Source organism: Ischnura elegans, chromosome 9 (assembly GCF_921293095.1).
Source record: "Ischnura elegans chromosome 9, ioIscEleg1.1, whole genome shotgun sequence".
In the NCBI taxonomy this organism is placed as follows: domain Eukaryota; kingdom Metazoa; phylum Arthropoda; class Insecta; order Odonata; family Coenagrionidae; genus Ischnura; species Ischnura elegans.
The window spans coordinates 102,191,306-102,209,364 of NC_060254.1; the positions used below are offsets into that span (position 1 = coordinate 102,191,306).

At 41.0% G+C, this 18,059-nt stretch overlaps 2 protein-coding genes across 2 annotated transcripts; both read left to right on the forward strand.

Annotated features, from left to right (window-relative positions):
- The first annotated feature begins 558 nt into the window (after positions 1-558).
- On the forward strand, positions 559-3,418 carry LOC124166017 (larval cuticle protein A3A-like). Its single transcript, XM_046543594.1, has 2 exons — positions 559-629; positions 2,733-3,418. Exons 1-2 carry the CDS (start codon positions 618-620, stop codon positions 3,333-3,335), a joined length of 615 nt encoding a protein of 204 aa, XP_046399550.1. The 5' UTR covers positions 559-617; the 3' UTR covers positions 3,336-3,418.
- Positions 3,419-14,667: 11,249 nt separating this feature from the next.
- LOC124165950 (larval cuticle protein A3A-like) lies at positions 14,668-17,331 on the forward strand. The gene is made up of 2 exons (XM_046543495.1): positions 14,668-14,756; positions 16,565-17,331. The coding sequence occupies exons 1-2, from the start codon at positions 14,685-14,687 to the stop codon at positions 17,207-17,209; spliced, it is 717 nt and encodes a 238-aa protein (XP_046399451.1). The 5' UTR covers positions 14,668-14,684; the 3' UTR covers positions 17,210-17,331.
- Positions 17,332-18,059: the final 728 nt, after the last annotated feature.

Consider the following 18,059-nt stretch of genomic DNA (forward strand, 5'->3'; position numbering starts at 1 on the left):
TGGTGGGTTTTATGACTACCATTAAGCGAAATTTAAAATTAAAATTTCCTCCTCGAGTTCTGGAGAATTCCATCACGATGTCATTAGCACTCCCGACAGGTTTTACACCGACCACGACTCGAAAGACACCCATAGCCTCCGACCATACTTTTCCCACCGAGATTAGAAACATTAATTACTCCACTCTTAGACTATATTTCAGCGAAGTAATCGAGAAAAATCACGGAGAAGGATAGCTTTCATGGCCTCGAGGGGATGTTGCCTTGGGGATGGAAAAAAATCACCACCACCCCATTTTCAATCTTCCCCGACGGACCATTCGGCGGTCTGTGCAGCACCACGTGATCCGACCACGAAATTCGCGCCACCCTTGTGGGGGGGAGCACCTTCCGCTAAGGGCGTGGTGCTAGTCGCGGTAGGCGGAGTTTTAGGGTGAAAGGAACGCGCTCGCGAACCCCCCCGACGATGGTACCCTCAAACGCAAAAGGGGGGATTGCACCATCGTCGCAAAAGATCAGGGGCATGTGAACACCAAGAGAGACGGTATATAAGGAGGACGCAGCATCCAACGAATCAGATTCACTTCGAGAGAAGATCCGAAGGAGCCTACTCAAGCCATGGCATTCAAGGTAAGAGGGAATAGTGTGACCACAAGCCTTCCGACGTCTATTCAGTGTGAATAACGACCAAGATTGACCAAGTGCCATCCGGATTAATATTTTATTCCAAGGAGGATTGAATCCTACGGGATACGTGAATAACTCGTGCGTTAAAGTCTCTGAGCGGACTCGTTGCACCGAAAAAGGACTTCATGGAAGCATTAGAGAAGCAGAAGGTGCTTTAGGACCCCTCAAAGTCCACTAGACCAAGAATTGGACGTCTGCTCCGAAATTTTTTTACGTAACGCATTGGGCGAAGATTGATTGCTCTTATTGACAATGCACGGACTAATAACGAACGAATATTTAGCCTGAGCATATCAATTAGAGGTAAATATCTTCACCTAGTACGGTGCTTCAGAAGCAATTGAGGAGTTTACATTTTCCGAGAGTAGATCGCAGTCAAGGGGAATTTAAGACCAAATTGCGAGAGTAATACCCAAATTCATTGTATTAAGGCCAATAGGGTCTCACTATCCTTGAAAAAAAAACGACTGTAATTTCTGCTTTGTCTCTTGAGGCGTTCAGGATGATAGAGTTCGCATATTCATTAGCATAACAGCGCAAGGACCTGGGTTCAAATCCCAGGGATCATGGAGATATTTCAGATGAAGGCGGATTTCTGCTACAAATATTGACGGAGGCTCCCGATATTCTTTTAACTTCATTCCACAGGGTACGTAGGATCAATGAAGACATGAAGCCTTGATATCCCTGCGGTAGGCGTCGAAAACTCTGACTGAATTGTCATATTTCGAGATTCATGACTGACACATTCGCTGAAATCTTGTTCATTTAGGAGAGAAATGGGATCGGACTGACATCGTATTTAGGGCATAAGAGCAAGATCGATTACTGAGGGGATGGAACTTTTGAACGGATTCAAAATGATTACCTGTGCTCTGAGCAGAAGCTTTCAAGCGCAATGCCTAGAAAAACGCAAGAGGTTTAACTACACCCCTTATTTTTAGAGGAGCATATCTCTGACGCCAGATTTGTTTCTTCATTTCATTTTGCCAATTTACCTTAACTCTCTTCTTCTAACCATCCCATTAATTCGCCTTGCATGGCATTTAATAATTTACAATTATTAACTTAGGATTTCTAACGGGATCCTAAGTTGAAAAGCTAAAAAATAAATGGATTACATTAGACGTCATAATTTTTTTAGCCTTCACTGATTCCCTGAATTAATGGAGATAGTGAAAGAGATCAATATGCGATCTTCCGCGGCAAACATCAGTTATTGAAATCAACAACGCTCATTTAGGTCTCACCAGAAGAGTAACCTTCATTTTAAAAATTACCAGAATTGAAATAATTTAATTCCTAATCACTACAAATTTTCTTCCAAAGTATTGACGGATCTCACAATCGCGTTACTAGAATGCAAGGAGAAATATGAATTTTCCACCACTTTCTCCTCGTAAGGCCATGCATCCTGATCCTACATCGCATATTCATCATCACTTTACACCGAAAATTAAGGATACCAAGGATTTTACGTACAGTTTCATTTTCTAATACATAACCTACACAATCGATGGAAGATAAAGAGAAGATCTGTACATATGTCCTAACATTTTGACGGTTTTATCGAGGAAAGAACCAATTTAATCTCTTCTAGGGGGTAAATATACGATTAAACACCTTTTGTCGAAACTATGATTCATATACAGTGATGGCTCGGACTTTTGAAAGAAAGAAATTAACGCAGTTGGGCGTCAGTGCCAAATATATGGGCCATATTTGAAAAAAAAAGAATTTTGTTCGATTTGAAATGCAAAGAAAATTCACGGTATCAGCATGTTCAATGTTCCCTAGATAAAGCCTGTCCTACTTCGCGAAATGCCTAAAAAAAATAGACATTTGAACATTCATAATGCATCCTTTTTGGAAAACTGGGTCATGATGGGCCAGAGTCGTTATTAGGCAATGATACGGCAGTATAGACGGTTTAAGCGAAGATACGATGATATCTCACGACATGGATACTCTTGACAGACGCAAATACTAGCAAACTTATGCTGCTATTTTTTTATTAAGATCTAAACTCTTTTTCTTTTCCAACAGTTCGTCGTCTTCGCCGCCCTCGTGGCCGTCGCCCGCGCCGGAGTCATTGGTGCACCCGCCGTCGTCGGAGCCACCGTCGCCCGCTACCCTGCCGCATACGCCGCACCCGCCGTTGCCCACGCCGCTCCCCTCGCCTACGCCGCACCCGCCTACGCCCACGCCGCTCCCCTCGCTTACGCCGCACCCGTCGCCAAGGCCGTCGTCGCCGCACCCGCCGTCGCCAAGGTCGCCGTTGACACCGACTTCGACCCTAACCCCCAGTACTCCTACTCCTACGACATCCAGGATGCTCTGACCGGAGACTCCAAGGGACAGACCGAGACCCGCAACGGAGACGTCGTCCAGGGATCTTACAGCCTGGTTGAGCCCGACGGCACCCGCCGTATTGTCGAGTACACCGCTGACCCCGTCAACGGATTCAACGCCGTCGTCCACAAGGAGGGAGCCGCTGTCGCCAAGGCTGTCGTTGCCGCACCCGTCGTCAAGGCCGCCGTCGCCGCCCCCGTGGCCTACGCCGCCCCTGTCGCCAAGGCTTTCGCCGCCCCCGCCTACGCCGCTCACGGATACGCCGCCCCCGCTTACGGAAAGGCCATCCTCGGTTAGACACCCCCATCTCGCATAAAATATTTATCTAATTTATCATCGACATGTAAATAAATCAGTAACAATAAAATCAGTCATCAAAGCGCGAGTTTTACTCATTGATGTATCCTTTCCAACTCCTATTAAAATTAAATACTTTGGAGGCTCTTACTCTACCCTAAAAGTGTGTTATCATACGCTCGTGGTTTAGTCTGCGGAGAACTCTATCCTCCCATATCTAAACCAACCTTCAGGGTTGAGACAGAAATAGTGAGTATTTTCCAGCGATTATTCCAATTTTACTACAGCAGTATTGCCTCCATTTGGCACTTTGAATAGCTAACTGAAAGAGTGTTTGTTATCAAACTCCTGTGGCTTAGTCAGTGGCGAATTCTACCCTCCCCCATCCAAATCAACTTCCGGGTTGAGACACAGATTGAGTATTTCACAGCGATTTTTCCATTTTTACGACAGCAGTATAGCCTCCTTTCGACACTCTGCATAGCTAATTCTGGTAGCAATATCTTGCCATAAGAACCTGAAGAAGTTAGCCGCGAGGCAAACGGAAATGAGGTAAAAAATTGATAACAGCGGGGAAAAAATCCAATCGATCATAACTAGAAAATCATGAATAGAGGGTTTGAATCTATCGAAGGAATCTCTTATTTCGCTCGTCCCAAGAGTATGTTACCCCATTTCTTCGTTCCGAGATTGTTTGTATACGATATAAAAAAACAGAGGGATAAAATATTCTTCTGCGTAATGAAGAACTATTTATTATTCATCCGTAAAATCAGAATGCGTTAGATCAAGATGAATGTGGTGGTTGTAAAGATTGAACATTTTGCACACATCCCATTCCGCGCAGACCTTGGTCACTCTTTCACTCAAAAATGCCTAAAATATGACCGAATCCAGTAGAACCGAAGAGAAGTATTATTTCTGTTTTATTATTGTCTAGGCTCGTAAGCTGACATTTACAGAACAATACTTGTTTGTAGCCTAAATCCCGGTAAAGTTAATCATTCAAGGAGGTACCCAACTTAAAACAGAGTTTTCAACATTCAAATGGCCGCATTTCATCTATATATTTACCGTGATAATATTATGATTATAGTGAAATATTTACTATATATGTACAAACCTAACTCCATAACGCACAAACTCATGGCGTTCATAATTAACAGAATGCAGATATTTCTCAAGGTGTCGCAAATATTATTCTATCTTTTAACTTTCTCACTAACAGTAAAACCAACGAAAAGTAAACACACTTTTTTCAAAGTAAGAAATACTTTTGGAGATCTATCCCAGATGCTAATAAGTAATTTAATGTTCGAAATTTTAAAAATAAATCCCCACTAAAAGCAAGTGTAGCCACACTCACGAAGGATACATAAAAATTCAACCATTATTTCATACAACATCATAATACTCTTTTGAGCATCGCAGAAACAAAACGAAGATGTGAAGCTAACACTCAGATGAGAAAAAAACCAACAACAAATGAATTTCAGCCGCTTTCACCCGATTCCGATTCGAGAGCACACGAAATACTTTCATTAAGCTTAATCATCACTTTCGGTTGCTGGGAGCAACAAAACTTGGCAGGAATCAATTGAGGCCACGGACCAGGAACTAAACCTTTTGACTGAACTCGATCTTGCATATTTCTCGATACTAAAAGTATTGAGACACACACGATTATACATGGAATGCTTGAGCTGAATCCATGAAAACCATTCGATATTGCAAAAGCACCTCTTAATATTACTGAAGGAGGGGTAAACTGATTCCATCTATTAAAATTAAACATCACTTGAAAGTAAGACGGACGAAGATAGTGAGCGTTCTACTATTTATTGCCCACCCATTTGTATGTTAATAGAGTGTACACTGATCGCCACGACCACTTCTCTAGAGTGAAGTACGCTGAATATATCAACAATTAGACTGCCTGTATTTCTCTCGCCGACACCACGGCAGAGAAACCTAACACGATAACGCTAAAAATAATTGACTTCATAAACAACAGCATGCAGATGCTTCTCACCGTATCGCAAATACTTCCAATTATATAGACTGGAGATATTGAAGTCAGCAGAAAGCTTTGGAAGTAAGAAACGAATACGCATAACACGAGTACAACTAAAGATTTTCACTTGTTCATTGGCTGATTTTCTCGAATCATATTACAGCATGCGAATAATAAATAAGCAAAAACACAAACAATAGGTATGATGGAACAAGACCGTTATTTTCCTTAAATAGCGATGAAAACAATCAATGATTAGAATTACCTGACTTCTGATCTTACTGATATGATGAAGATGAGAATTATCTTAATTCGTGCTAGAGGCACGTAAATATTCACTAAGTTTTTCCTTATCTAAGCCTGTTAGATAGATATATGTATGCATAACGGCCTGTAGCATACAAATTATCTTGTTACTTGCTAGAGTAACATTTCAGCACATTAAGTTTCACATGCTTATAAAACGGTTTAACGGAAAAATACCATGATAGACAGCTGAAAATAGATTATACGTCATACGATTCGAGACACTAACAACAGAAATTAGTTGACAAAAACAGAATTATTTATTCATCAACTGGTAGACGCGTAACAAAAAGTATTGAGTCACTTAGATTTCTTTCGGCCTGACTGGTGTTACGGGGCCGTAATCTCAGGATATTCTGATCCACATTTCTTCAAATGCGTCGCTGCTAAAAATGAACGTGGACATAAACTATTCCCATTTTCCAAAACGGGCCATTAAAAACCTAAAACTCGACAAACAATAATTACTTCATCGAGGACCCTCCCTGCAAATTCACCATGGATCTCTCCTACTTCATAAATAACCAAAATGAAAATAAGGAACACACTTACTCAACAAATTGGTACACACAAATCTATGAAACGCCATTCATCAGTCAGTGTAAAGCCAGAATCGTACGACCATTTTCGTCCCTCTGGAGTGATAGCTCAAGCGATAAGTTTTCAAGGACCAAAAGAATGATCGCTCGAAGCATCATTTTATGAATCGAACTGTCATTCCCAAAAATTTCCCATGTATTATTTCGGGTCCAACGCTCATTTACAAAGACGGTAGATTGAAAAAAATACGGCACTACCCACACTGAGTGGCATGCGATCCGCTGATACTCCTGACTTCCGCACTGCCATAACAAGGAGTCGTAGCCCAGTATGCAGAGCCACTGAATTAGACATTTGAATGGCAAGCAAACAATCTCGATTTAATGATTCACTCCATTTAACCGCGTATTCACAAAACAATACCGCTCCAACATAGGTACTAGCCATCGTATTTACATAACCTCCAAACAAATATTCGTCCGATCACGCCATTGCATCATCATCATTCCGTCACTTTCCGTATTTACAATTTACATTACATTAAAAGCCAAACGTGTCGTTGCAATCGCTGTTGGTGGCCGTGCATTCTGATTGGCTGAAAAACGGTTCCCCCGATGGTTTCAATGAAGGGAAAAGAGACTTGCCGAGTGATGCAATAAGGGATGGGACGTTTCCATCCCTTGAGCCATCGCGTAAAATGAATTCGTGAAACGGTCATTTGTCCGACATCATTGGAGCGATCGCTGAAGCTATCCCTTGGAAGGGATGTAAAAAAAATGATACTGTGAATCAGGATTTACGGCCGTCCATTTATCCATCGCTCATTCCGTCTCTTTCCGTATCTACAACTGTCATTCAATTAATAGCCATTGCGTGAAGAGACAATCATTCTTAGCGGCCGTGAGTTCTGATTGGCTGAAATACGGCACTAGCGATGGTTTCAGCGACGGAAAAAGGGACTTCCCGTGAGTTGGAAAAAAGGATAACTACCCAACATTAGTACATTAACACTGCAACTTCATTGCATTTAACCATGTAATAATCATGATTGTACGTTCTGCATTGTTTTAACATATTTTCCTTTGTCGCTGATTTACAATTATTATTATACTAAGGCATTAAACTGAATGCTGACGTACAAACTGTTTAAGAACAATGTTTTAATCGGTTTCCATAATCTGAGAACAATAAATTAATAACACAATGTTATCTGTAAAGTAAAAATGACCGTTTTTATTCAGGCTTGGCGTTAACCGCTTCGCAACCTCCACATTAATTTTAGTATACCGGGACTAGCCACAGTGACTCACTTCAAAGAGTCACCCGCAATGCGTAAATTGTACGAAAATTCCACAGCGAAAAAATCATTCAACTTTATCGGGATACTGGTAAAGGCAAAGTTATTTTTTTCTCCGCCAAACTTAAGCACTATCTCCGCATAAATTCAATAGGTTTGAATTATCACATAACTCATAAATTCGGCACAGTTGTTCTCAGAAACTTAATTTTTTCGCATCTGAGAAATCAAATGTATAAAGTAATTACAAGAATAGCAAAATACAGCATCCCAAAAAAAATATAGAACACTGAATAGTGGATATCTTCTAGTTTGTGAATGGAATGCGTGAAACGTGAATACAATAGAGCGCCACCATTGTTAAATCGTGGGGAAAAAATTCACGGCCTCGATATAAAAGTAGGTTATTGTCGAATTCCATTCACAGAAGAGGCCAAGGGTGCAAAAAATGAGTTGCAAATTACCACTGCATGGAGGAAGAATGGCAAAATTGCGTCGCGATGAATTCCATTATTAGACGTGATTTGCGCAACACCTCCCAATAATATCAGTGATGATACGAATTTACAACCCTAAATAATTTCAAAATCTCAGCTAATCTCAACTGTGCTGATGGATAAATCCATCTATAAATCGATAAAAGCAAATTAAATTAATCGTCTCGGAAATTGGACCCTGCATTGATCTTCGAAGATTTTATCGCCATTAAATATATTACCCCTGCACCTTTTCGAAACGAGTAAAGGTGGCTTACGATAATTTCCTCGTCATTGATGACCGACAAGTCACCAATACAGAAAGTTTATTAATTATCGCGGACGATTACAGATTATAAAATACTTGCTTTTTTTACAACGTTTTTCATTACTCGCTTTGTTGTTTGTCATCTTGTCCAGGTCAAATCGTACCACTCAATTTAAACCTACTTTCCGATTTCTATGGAGCTTAAATTTTCAGCATAGCTCAAAAACAGATGGCAATGCCATATTCTAGCATTATTATGTTTGGAACGGTATCTCAAAATTTCTTCGAAGCTTAAAATAAATATGGAGATAAGAATTTTTTTAAATAGACACCAAAATACGGAGAAGGAAATGCGATCATTAAGAAGAATAAAATAAATATATGCAAAAGTCCAGAAAATTAAAAGAAAAAATTTAAGAAATAATATAAAGATATTAAATTTAATTTTCATAAAAAAACAACGATATTATCGCGAAATAAAAAAAGTAATTTTTTTAAGAGTCTGACGATATTGACGTTTCAAAACACAGCTTCACCCTTGCAACGGCATCTGCTGATTCATTGAGAATCTACAGCAACACTCATTTATTATAAATACTCGGCGATTTTTCTCGGCGAATATTTATATGAAATATTCGCCGAGAAAAAACAAGATCATATATAACACTCATTTAGTTTCAGAAGTCGTTTTCTTGTCCGCGCACGCAAACAACAATATCCGCGACAATCGTTAATCCCGCCAACTGTGAAGTGCGTTCCGTCATACGATCCTTGTAATACACAAAAGAATTGCCGGCAGCTGAAATTCATCGGTTTCATTCAAATTCATCGCTTTATTCAAACAAGCGACGCGGGAAACTTAAATCTTTTTTTATTTTTATTTTAAAGAAAGAGAGCCACTTACAGCATATACTTGCCATTTTCTAGGGGCCAGATAACAATACATAAATCAGAGGACGAAGATGCAATATAACAAGTAGAAAACAATAATATTATTTACAAAAACAAAATAACAACAAGAAAATGCAGGTACAGACTACTCCGGTGACAAATAGGATAGGGAAAGGCATATGAAGGATTTCAATGGAAGTGCAAATAAGTCGATGTGTGGAGGGACTGAGTCCAACACAGAAGTAATGCGGTAGAAAAACGAACGATCAGTTAGTGAAAGTCTAGGAATGGGCATGTGGATTAGGGGATGAGAACGGATAGGGCGGGGTGGAATTTTAAAATTGATAAAAGAGAGCAATGCAGGGCAGTCGATGGTGGAATTGAGAATCTTATAAATAAGTTTAAAATCAGCAGCGAACCTATGGGTAGTGAGATTAGGGATGAAGAGGGAGGAGAGAATAGCATTAGTGGCTATGTGTGCGTAAATGCGGTATTCTATTTTTTACTATATTGGCAAAGAAATTGATGACACAGTCCAGGGATGAGAGGTAGGTTTGTCTCTCTCTGGCGCAATTCTCCTCGGGAAGTCTTTGACCACTCACCGCGCAGTGGTTTGTGATGCCCTCTTACGCGGACATAAGTCGATTTTTCGATGGCGTTCACACTGGCCAAAAATACTAAATATGTGACGCTAAAAAGTCATTCCACTGTAAATGGATCTTTTTATCTTCCTTTACTGCCCTTTTTTCGAAATACAAGAATGGTTTTCAGCGGAAGTTCTTTGTGCGTAATTTCTCACCTACTTTTACCCCTTTGCAACTTTAAAAATATCCTTACCAATACGGTAGTTTCCTATTATTTTTTATTTCTGTGCCTCATATATGCATTGGTAATCCCAGGGGATGTAAAACTCCTATCTACTCGTATAGAAACTAGGTCCCTGTGACGGTTAAAATTGACCATTGCCATTCGTCTAAACTGGGATTTCTAAACCAAATATTTTGTATATTATGAATACTAATGGTGGGCAACGAATCGCAATCAATGCCTTTCGTTTTCTTTGATGAAGGAAACTACCCTATTGCAAATTTAATCTCGTTTTGTGAGTTTTTTGAGCAGCCTCACCTTTCAATGATCCATTGACCTAGTTTTTTATGTCATTAAGCTGTCCGGCTTCTGATGACAGCGTGCTATGTTATTATGTACAAATACTCTTTTAAATTATATACAATTTGAGGTATAAAAAAACCACGCAGTTCCACCGGGTTCTCATGTGATAGAATGTAAATAAAACACTGTTGTTGAATCTATTTCGAGAGAATTATCTGCCTTTAGTTGCCTTTTCGATTTTTTTGGGGCAAATCAAAATTAAGTCGGGCGATTCTCGCGCCCCGTGACCCGCAATACACGGGGTACGCTTAGTCGGAAATTTAGCGTAACGTGCGCAGCAGTCCGTCTAAGAGATTGGATTTTCCCAAAATCATGAGTGAATTGAACTCAATTACTTACGAGAGTGGATCGATAAGTAACGCACAAATTTTTTTAACAGAAAGTTTAATCAGTTAGGCAATATAAATTTTATAGCATTGAAGATACATATTTTACCTATTTTTCAACATAAGATCCAAGTCCCTCGACAAATTTCTCCCATCGTGACACTAGTTTGGAAATATCCTGTTCGTAGAAGTTCCATTTTTGAGAATACAACCGTCTCCGCACGGTCGATTTGACTTCATCATCAGCGTCGAAACGTTGGCCCCCAGAAATTTCTTCAAAAAACCGAACAAATGAAAGTTCGAAAGTGCAAGGTGTGGACTGTAAGGTGGGTTTTGGAGTAGCTCCCAGCCAAAGTTGTAAATTTTTTCACGAACAGAAGCAGCAATAAGGGGACGAGCACTGCCATGGAGCAGTATCACATTTGCCCCGCTGCGTTTGTCGCGAATGGCACGATGCCACTTTGACAATGTCTTTCCATATTTTTCAGCAGCGTATGTCACTCGGGCTTAGTACCTTGGCCCACAAAAAAACGAACTTCACTTCGTTGCTCTTCGCGGTTGGACGATGCTAACACGCGCGCCTTCTTAGCTCAGTAGTTCACGCTCCTGCCACTAAATAACTAAATAAATCAACAAATAACTATTTGTACCAATAAAATGTTTTTCGCATGAGTACATTTTTTCCTGTGACCAAAACGTCCCTTACTCTATTCGTATGCCTATGTAAAACGAACAATGTTGGGCGCATTTTCCACAATAACACTCAATTTATCCTTAACATCCATTAAAATGCAATTATTTAAAAGAAAGTCTTGGGTATTTTTGTGCCTAAACCAACAGAAAGTCCAAAATCCTAAGAGTTTAAATTAGGAAAGAATCCTGAGCATCATGTATAAATTCCAAAAATTGTGTTAGACAGGATATATTGTTCAATGCTCTTCATTACTCCCAGAGCAAGGTAAGAATCCTGCATTGATGGATGAAATATCCTTTGCAGGTGGACATTTGGCAATGATGCATCAACGCCGATACGTGTGGTGTCCTTTATAAAGTGGAATAGTTCATTCTTTCAAGATGGAACGGTTCCATAAACTGTCACGCGTAACAACCGGATTCATCCTTCATTGAGTTATTATTAGTCAAGCGTTTAATATGCCACGCTAAATCATCCGTATTCTTCCAATTTACCTTTGCTCCAATTGAGTTCAATTCTGGGCACTTCTTCACAGTCACGTATCATACTGGGCAGTGAAACACTATTGAAGATTCCAAATCGCAAAAACAGCAGTGAAACACTATTGAAGATTCCAAATCGCAAAAACCTTATTTTGTTTTCTTTTTTCATGTATTTGACTTAACAGTATGTAGGAGTAAACTCAGCTCCATACGCCTTCAATGTCTATTAATTTAATACAACAGATTTCCCCTACTTTTTTTAAGCAAAAATTCCTAAATTTGGCCTAAAATCAGCATATAAAGGAATTGCGAAATGATATTAAGGATGTTTCATATGTCAGACTGCATACGAACACTATCCCCACGGCATTTATTTCCTTATTTTATGGTATTATTTAGTACCACAGTTGAAGATAGAAGACCATGCCTAGAACTGTAAAATATGGCTGAAAAAGATCATTGCTATAAAAGGAAAAAAATACATAACAATAGCCCGAATCCGATTCAATAAAGGAGGTTTAAAAATGGTGCAACGGTTTTCAGCGAGTGAAGAGAACATGGAGCTGAATAAAATGTAAGAGGTACCTATGATCTCTCAATTATTCTCTTCAACTGTCACACCATAACATGCCTCGCCCATCTTATAATTGATAGATGATGCTTCTCATTTAACCCTGCCCTATTCATTAGCATCTTACTCACAAAAAGCTGGGAAGTCACACGTGGAATTCCTACAAGGTCACCATACACTAAAAAAGAAGTTAAACAATGCTGTCAATAGTGAATTTTACGAACAGTAAAACTGATGAAGGGTAGTGGTGACTGCAACAATACTTGGAAGTGGAGCTAAAGGGATTAAAAACATGACTTGTCACAATTTCATTAAGGTAGAAACCATTTAGCACTATATCAACGCACACAGGTATCTAAAAGGCTTTTCTTAATTAAAAAAAAAAACGAATTCATACTGAACAGGGTTACGCAAGCATATTTTTTATGACACTGTGCCACGGAAGTCAAACACATTGAATAAAAATAAAATCTAACGAGATATTCGTTAAACCGTCATTGGAAAGGTGGAAATTATAATCAACCCAAAGGTACGTAAAGAGCGGGAGTTGACTCTAATTACAAGGTGTTCAACTCGACATTTTATTGAGCCAATCGCTAGATCGGAGGTGACTAAGATTCGACAAATTGCGAAGCCATAATTGTGAACGTATTTATTCCCGATTTTTTACGTGTTTCATGTTCCACTGGCTGGTTTCAACGTCAAATATCAATCATATCCACATGAACGTTTTAACTTGCAAGCCATCTCCAGAGGTGTTGGCAAGGGGATTCACCATCACCAACATGCACCAGTGGATTAAAATTTACTTCCACTAACATGTACAATGCAAGATGAACGCTTCATAATATTAAGCAAACCAATTAAGCAAGAACATGTAAAAAAATGCTGTATGAAACACAAAGAAATTTCAGAACTATGAATTAAGGAATACATAAGTCGGTAAGCTATTCTACCATCCAAATAACCTATTTCTAAGTCCTAACGCTTACGCTATAGTCTCTTATCGTTGGCGGAAAAAAATGGCATTCGAAATCTTTATGTTCTACGGTCTATCTCACCTATTTTAAAATCAGATCTACCGTAGTATGTTGGCGTTCGTAATATATGGCTAACTTGGCCGGAAAATAAACTGTTTTTGCATTTACATAGAAGATTATTTTTTATTTTTAATCTACGGTTCAACAGATCCGAGTTGTTCAATGAGGTTAATAACACTAACAAGGCTATACGATTGGTGGAACTTTAATTAATTACTTTATAATCATACGGCTAGGTGCAAAGTTAACTGAGAATGATGAGTCAATTGCTATAGGGGACATATGTAGAGAACTAAATGTGACAAGCATTCATGTACTTCGGTTGCATTAAAAACTAGTCGAAACACGTTACAGTAACCCGCCGGCTGTTAAAGCGACCTTCACATCGATGAATGAAACCATTCAGACACGATTTGTTCTCGCTGAGAGCGATAAAAAGGTGTCTGTCCACGGATACGCTCCATCGCCCGGCCCCGCCTCGGAGACCACGTGGTCCGCGCTCCACGTGGTCAGCGACCGGAACTCATAGCGCACACTCGACCGCCGCCGCCGCCTCTTAAGGGCGGACCACGTGGTCGGGGCCGGCGAGCACTGTCCCTGCGGAGGCCGGTCTGCGACCCCACGCCAACTGGAAATGCCTGAGAGATGGATTCCGCACCACTTCCTCCGCGCGGCCCCACAAATATCGCCTGACACTTCTTTTCTCATTAGAGACGCTCTCACTCTTGCCTGTCTGCCTGCACCCACTCGTCTGGGAGAATATCACGTGTCCAACCCGCAATCGCAACCCATACTTGAAGGAATAGGTCGGCGGCATCCAGCAGGAGGCGTTGTGGTGGGGGGAATCCCTCACCTCCCTCCCCTTCCTTGGGAATTCTGGGCGAGGGTGGGGTTTTTTATGTGTGTCCCCCGGTGCTCTCGGAAACATGCAGATTGAGAGGGAAACCTTTTGTGATAGGGGGGAAGGCGATGACTGCGAGGGGTGGGGATATCATGGGGAGGAAGGCCCTATGGAGGCGTGGATGGATGGGGAAGATACGATAATGCCTCGCCCAAGGGCGTGGGCTCCGACCGCGCGCGGATGTGCAAACTTGACGGATTCAGGTGGGCTACAATTCACGGTTCTCGCTGCCTGGGAAACCTCCGATTGCGTCAACCTGAATGTATATGCATGTCTGAGTGCGTTTCGTCTGTCCCCGCGGGGTTGTCGCGCAGCCGAAAGGGTAACAAAGGGGAGAGTGGCTTGTCGCGTCGGAGCTATATAAACGCAGCGGATGAGGGGGTATCATCACATCCGAGGAACGGAGCAGCAAACAAGCACACCGACAGGAGCCATGGCTTTCAAGGTGAGTTCGCGGATGCGCCCCGGCATCCTTCGAGACGCGGTAAAAGATTAGCAGTTGGAGCTACTCGAAAAAGTCTACGCTTCCCAACACCTCGACAGCTGGAGACGCCGCTATTGCGTTACCAAAAGGATTAACCATCAGTGTGATATCAAGCGGGACTATGGTGACGATGAGGGAGTGACGATACTAGCAGTTCATACTTCCAGGCGTGATAGCACAGCTTTACTTTAACTTTGGATTGCACGACCGTGTTTAATATTAAGCAACCGAGTATTCACACCGGAGACGCGGATGTTCTTTATACAAGAAATCCCTAGCCTGATCGGTGTCGGAAATTTTCACTGGGAAATTATAATAATTGAAATATATAACTTAAGTTACAATACTTTACGATAAAATTTAGGAAGGAAGATGCGAAGTACTTTCCCGTGTAAAAAGAGTAAGACTAAAAGAAAGATCTAGGATCTTTCAGAGGGTTTGCAGACACTATAGGAACGTAGAATAGAAGGTAAAACAGTAACGAGTTCACAGAAAATTACAACTGATTTAATTAAATGATTTAATTTGATATTACTGACATATGATTACATTTGAAATTTCTCCAGTCTCTCAAGAATGGTGAATTTTGCAAGTATATGGCTAATTTCATATGTAGAGCAGAGTAAGAGATCACATCGATGACCCGAAACGAAACTTCATTTAACAAAATTTTAATTCCTCTCCACAGAAACCGTATAAAGCTTGTGCCACTTTCAAAACTAAGGTTGAATATTGGACAAAATATCAGCATTCAAAAATCGATCTTAATTTTTAACGGTTGAGCCATTGTTTTGGAATCCGCATTTTGCTTTAATGTTGCTTCTCATCACGTGCATTCCACGGAAAAAGGGAAAAATGTTGGGGCGATGAAAATATTAAAAATAGAACTAGAAACCAAGTTGTAAAACTATACGATGATCAGGTTAGAAATTTGGGATATTTTCTATTGCCAACTCGAGATGGAGATAAAAGAAATACAAAGACGGTAAGTTTAAGATTATAAATTGAAATCCTTTTCAGTATCTCCACCTGCAGCTTTGCATGAAATTCCCTGAAAGTAAAATCATTTGTACTTCAATTAGGCGAAGCTGTAGCAATAATTTAAAAAGTCCGCAGGATGCAATCGACAACAAAGTAAAGGCTAATCACCCGATGGAAATACATATAAAATCCGAAGATCCAAGCGTGAAGGAGAGGACTAAATCCATATTGAAATAAACACTAGCAATTTTCCACAATAATAAAATTAATTCCGACCTAGGTTACGTTGCTACAACATCATCTAAGTGGGAATAAATTTTATAGTTGTGGAAAATTGCAAATGCTTATTCGAATACGACAGAAATACAAGTTGATTTGTCAACGCCACAAATTATTCATTAACTGCAGTTTTTCAGTAGTCAACTCTGTGTTCATCTACAGCTAAACTCCGAAGATATTTGCACAGCCTCAAACGATATGAAAAAAATAGAGTGAAATGTTTTTAAAAACTTGTATCTATAATCGTGCGAAAGATCCACAGAGAAAAAAATCATCCACCTTGACTGGGTTTCGAACCCGGATCCCCCGATTTCCGGTCGAGTGCTTTCGAGGGTTCGAATCCCGGTCAAGGCGGATGATTTTTTCTCTGTGGATCTTTCGCACGATTGTGTATTGCGGGTGACTCCCGTAAAATTTATCACCGCGGCTAGTCCCGGTATACTTTGAACTAATTGTAGCTATAACCTAAAATCTAATGAATGCCATCTTATTTTTTTTATCCCGGACAGTTCTTCCTCTTAGCAGCCCTCGTGGCCATCGCCCGCGCCGGAGTCGCTCCGGTCGCCTACTCCGCACCAGCCCTGGCGCACCCAGTCGCAGTGGCCCACCCCGCCCAATTCGCCTACGGCGCACCCGTCGCTAAGGCCGTGGTCGCCGCTCCCGGCAAGGCAGTCGCCGTCGACACCGACTTCGACCCCAACCCTCAATACTCATTCTCCTACGACATCCAGGACGCCCTCACCGGGGACTCCAAGAGCCAGCACGAGACCCGCAACGGAGACGTCGTCGAGGGGTCGTACAGCCTGGTGGAACCCGACGGCACCCGCCGCATCGTCGACTACACCGCTGACCCCGTCAACGGATTCAACGCAGTCGTCCACAAGGAGGGAGCCGCGACCGTCGTCAAGGCACCAGTGGCCGCACCCGTCGTCACCAAAGTGGCCACTCCCGTGGCATACCACGCCCCCGTAGCCGCTTACCACGCACCAGTCACCGCTTACCACGCTCCGGCGCAGATCGCCTACCACGCTTCCGCACCCGTCGCGTACCACGCCCCTGCACCCGTGGCGTACCACGCCGGGCCCGCCGTGGCTTATCACGCGCCCGCACAGCTGACCTACGCCTCTCCCGCTTACGGCAAGTTCATCGGTTAATTCGACGCCAGAGAATGAGTCAACATCAACGCCCAATGTACATCACTAAATAGCCTGTATATATATTTTATACGCCATATTATTTAAACGAATGGATTTTAAATAAAATATTCATTGATTTTAAAACTCTGGACTAACTTTTACTTCCGATTCAAGAATTCGGAATGTAGATTTCACTCAAAGGAGCAATTCGTTGGCTGATAATTTTGCCTCCTCATTGTGGTTGATTTTCATGGAGTATTAGCATCAATAAGCTGGGTTAATCGAACAGAAGGGCAAAAAATAAGCTTATATGTGTAATCTGCTCATCGTGGTCATTGGAAAAAGAAAATTATAGGAGAAAAATGTTAACCGTAGCATAGCAAATATTCACCTCGGCATACTAGAATAGATCGCCTTGATCGGCCTAAATATGTAAACCAACTGCGATGATAATTGTTAAAGGTTAATATAATACGCAAGATGGGCTCATGCTGATATGATTCCCCGTATTTAAGCTGCAAACACTAAATCCCGACTAATATATGAAGAAAACCATCATTTTTATTTTACAATAAACAACAGCTAGGGCCATATGAAATTTAAGACATTATCCAAGTTAATCGGGAACTCCCGACTAATGCTAGTAATAATTTTTTAATTTTGAGAGATGTAATGCGTATAATTTATTGTAAACGTTAACATTAAGTCTTTCCCTTATCATCGCATAAAGGTAACAATATTCGGCCTCTAAGAGCAATGATTTCAAATGCCACAGCTCATAAAACTTCTTCAAAAGATGCTGAAGTTCAGAGCACGGCGTATAAATGTATGCGACCTGAATATTTCAGGCCGCAGGTGGATCATCTCT

Excerpts from the sequence above, each read along its gene's own strand:
- LOC124165950 (XM_046543495.1), top strand. The coding sequence starts at position 14,685 with ATGAGGGGGTATCATCACATCCGAGGAACGGAGCAGCAAACAAGCACA. Across the intron at positions 14,757-16,564 it reads CAGGAGCCATGGCTTTCAAG|TTCTTCCTCTTAGCAGCCCT; the intron begins GTGAGTTCGCGG and ends TATCCCGGACAG.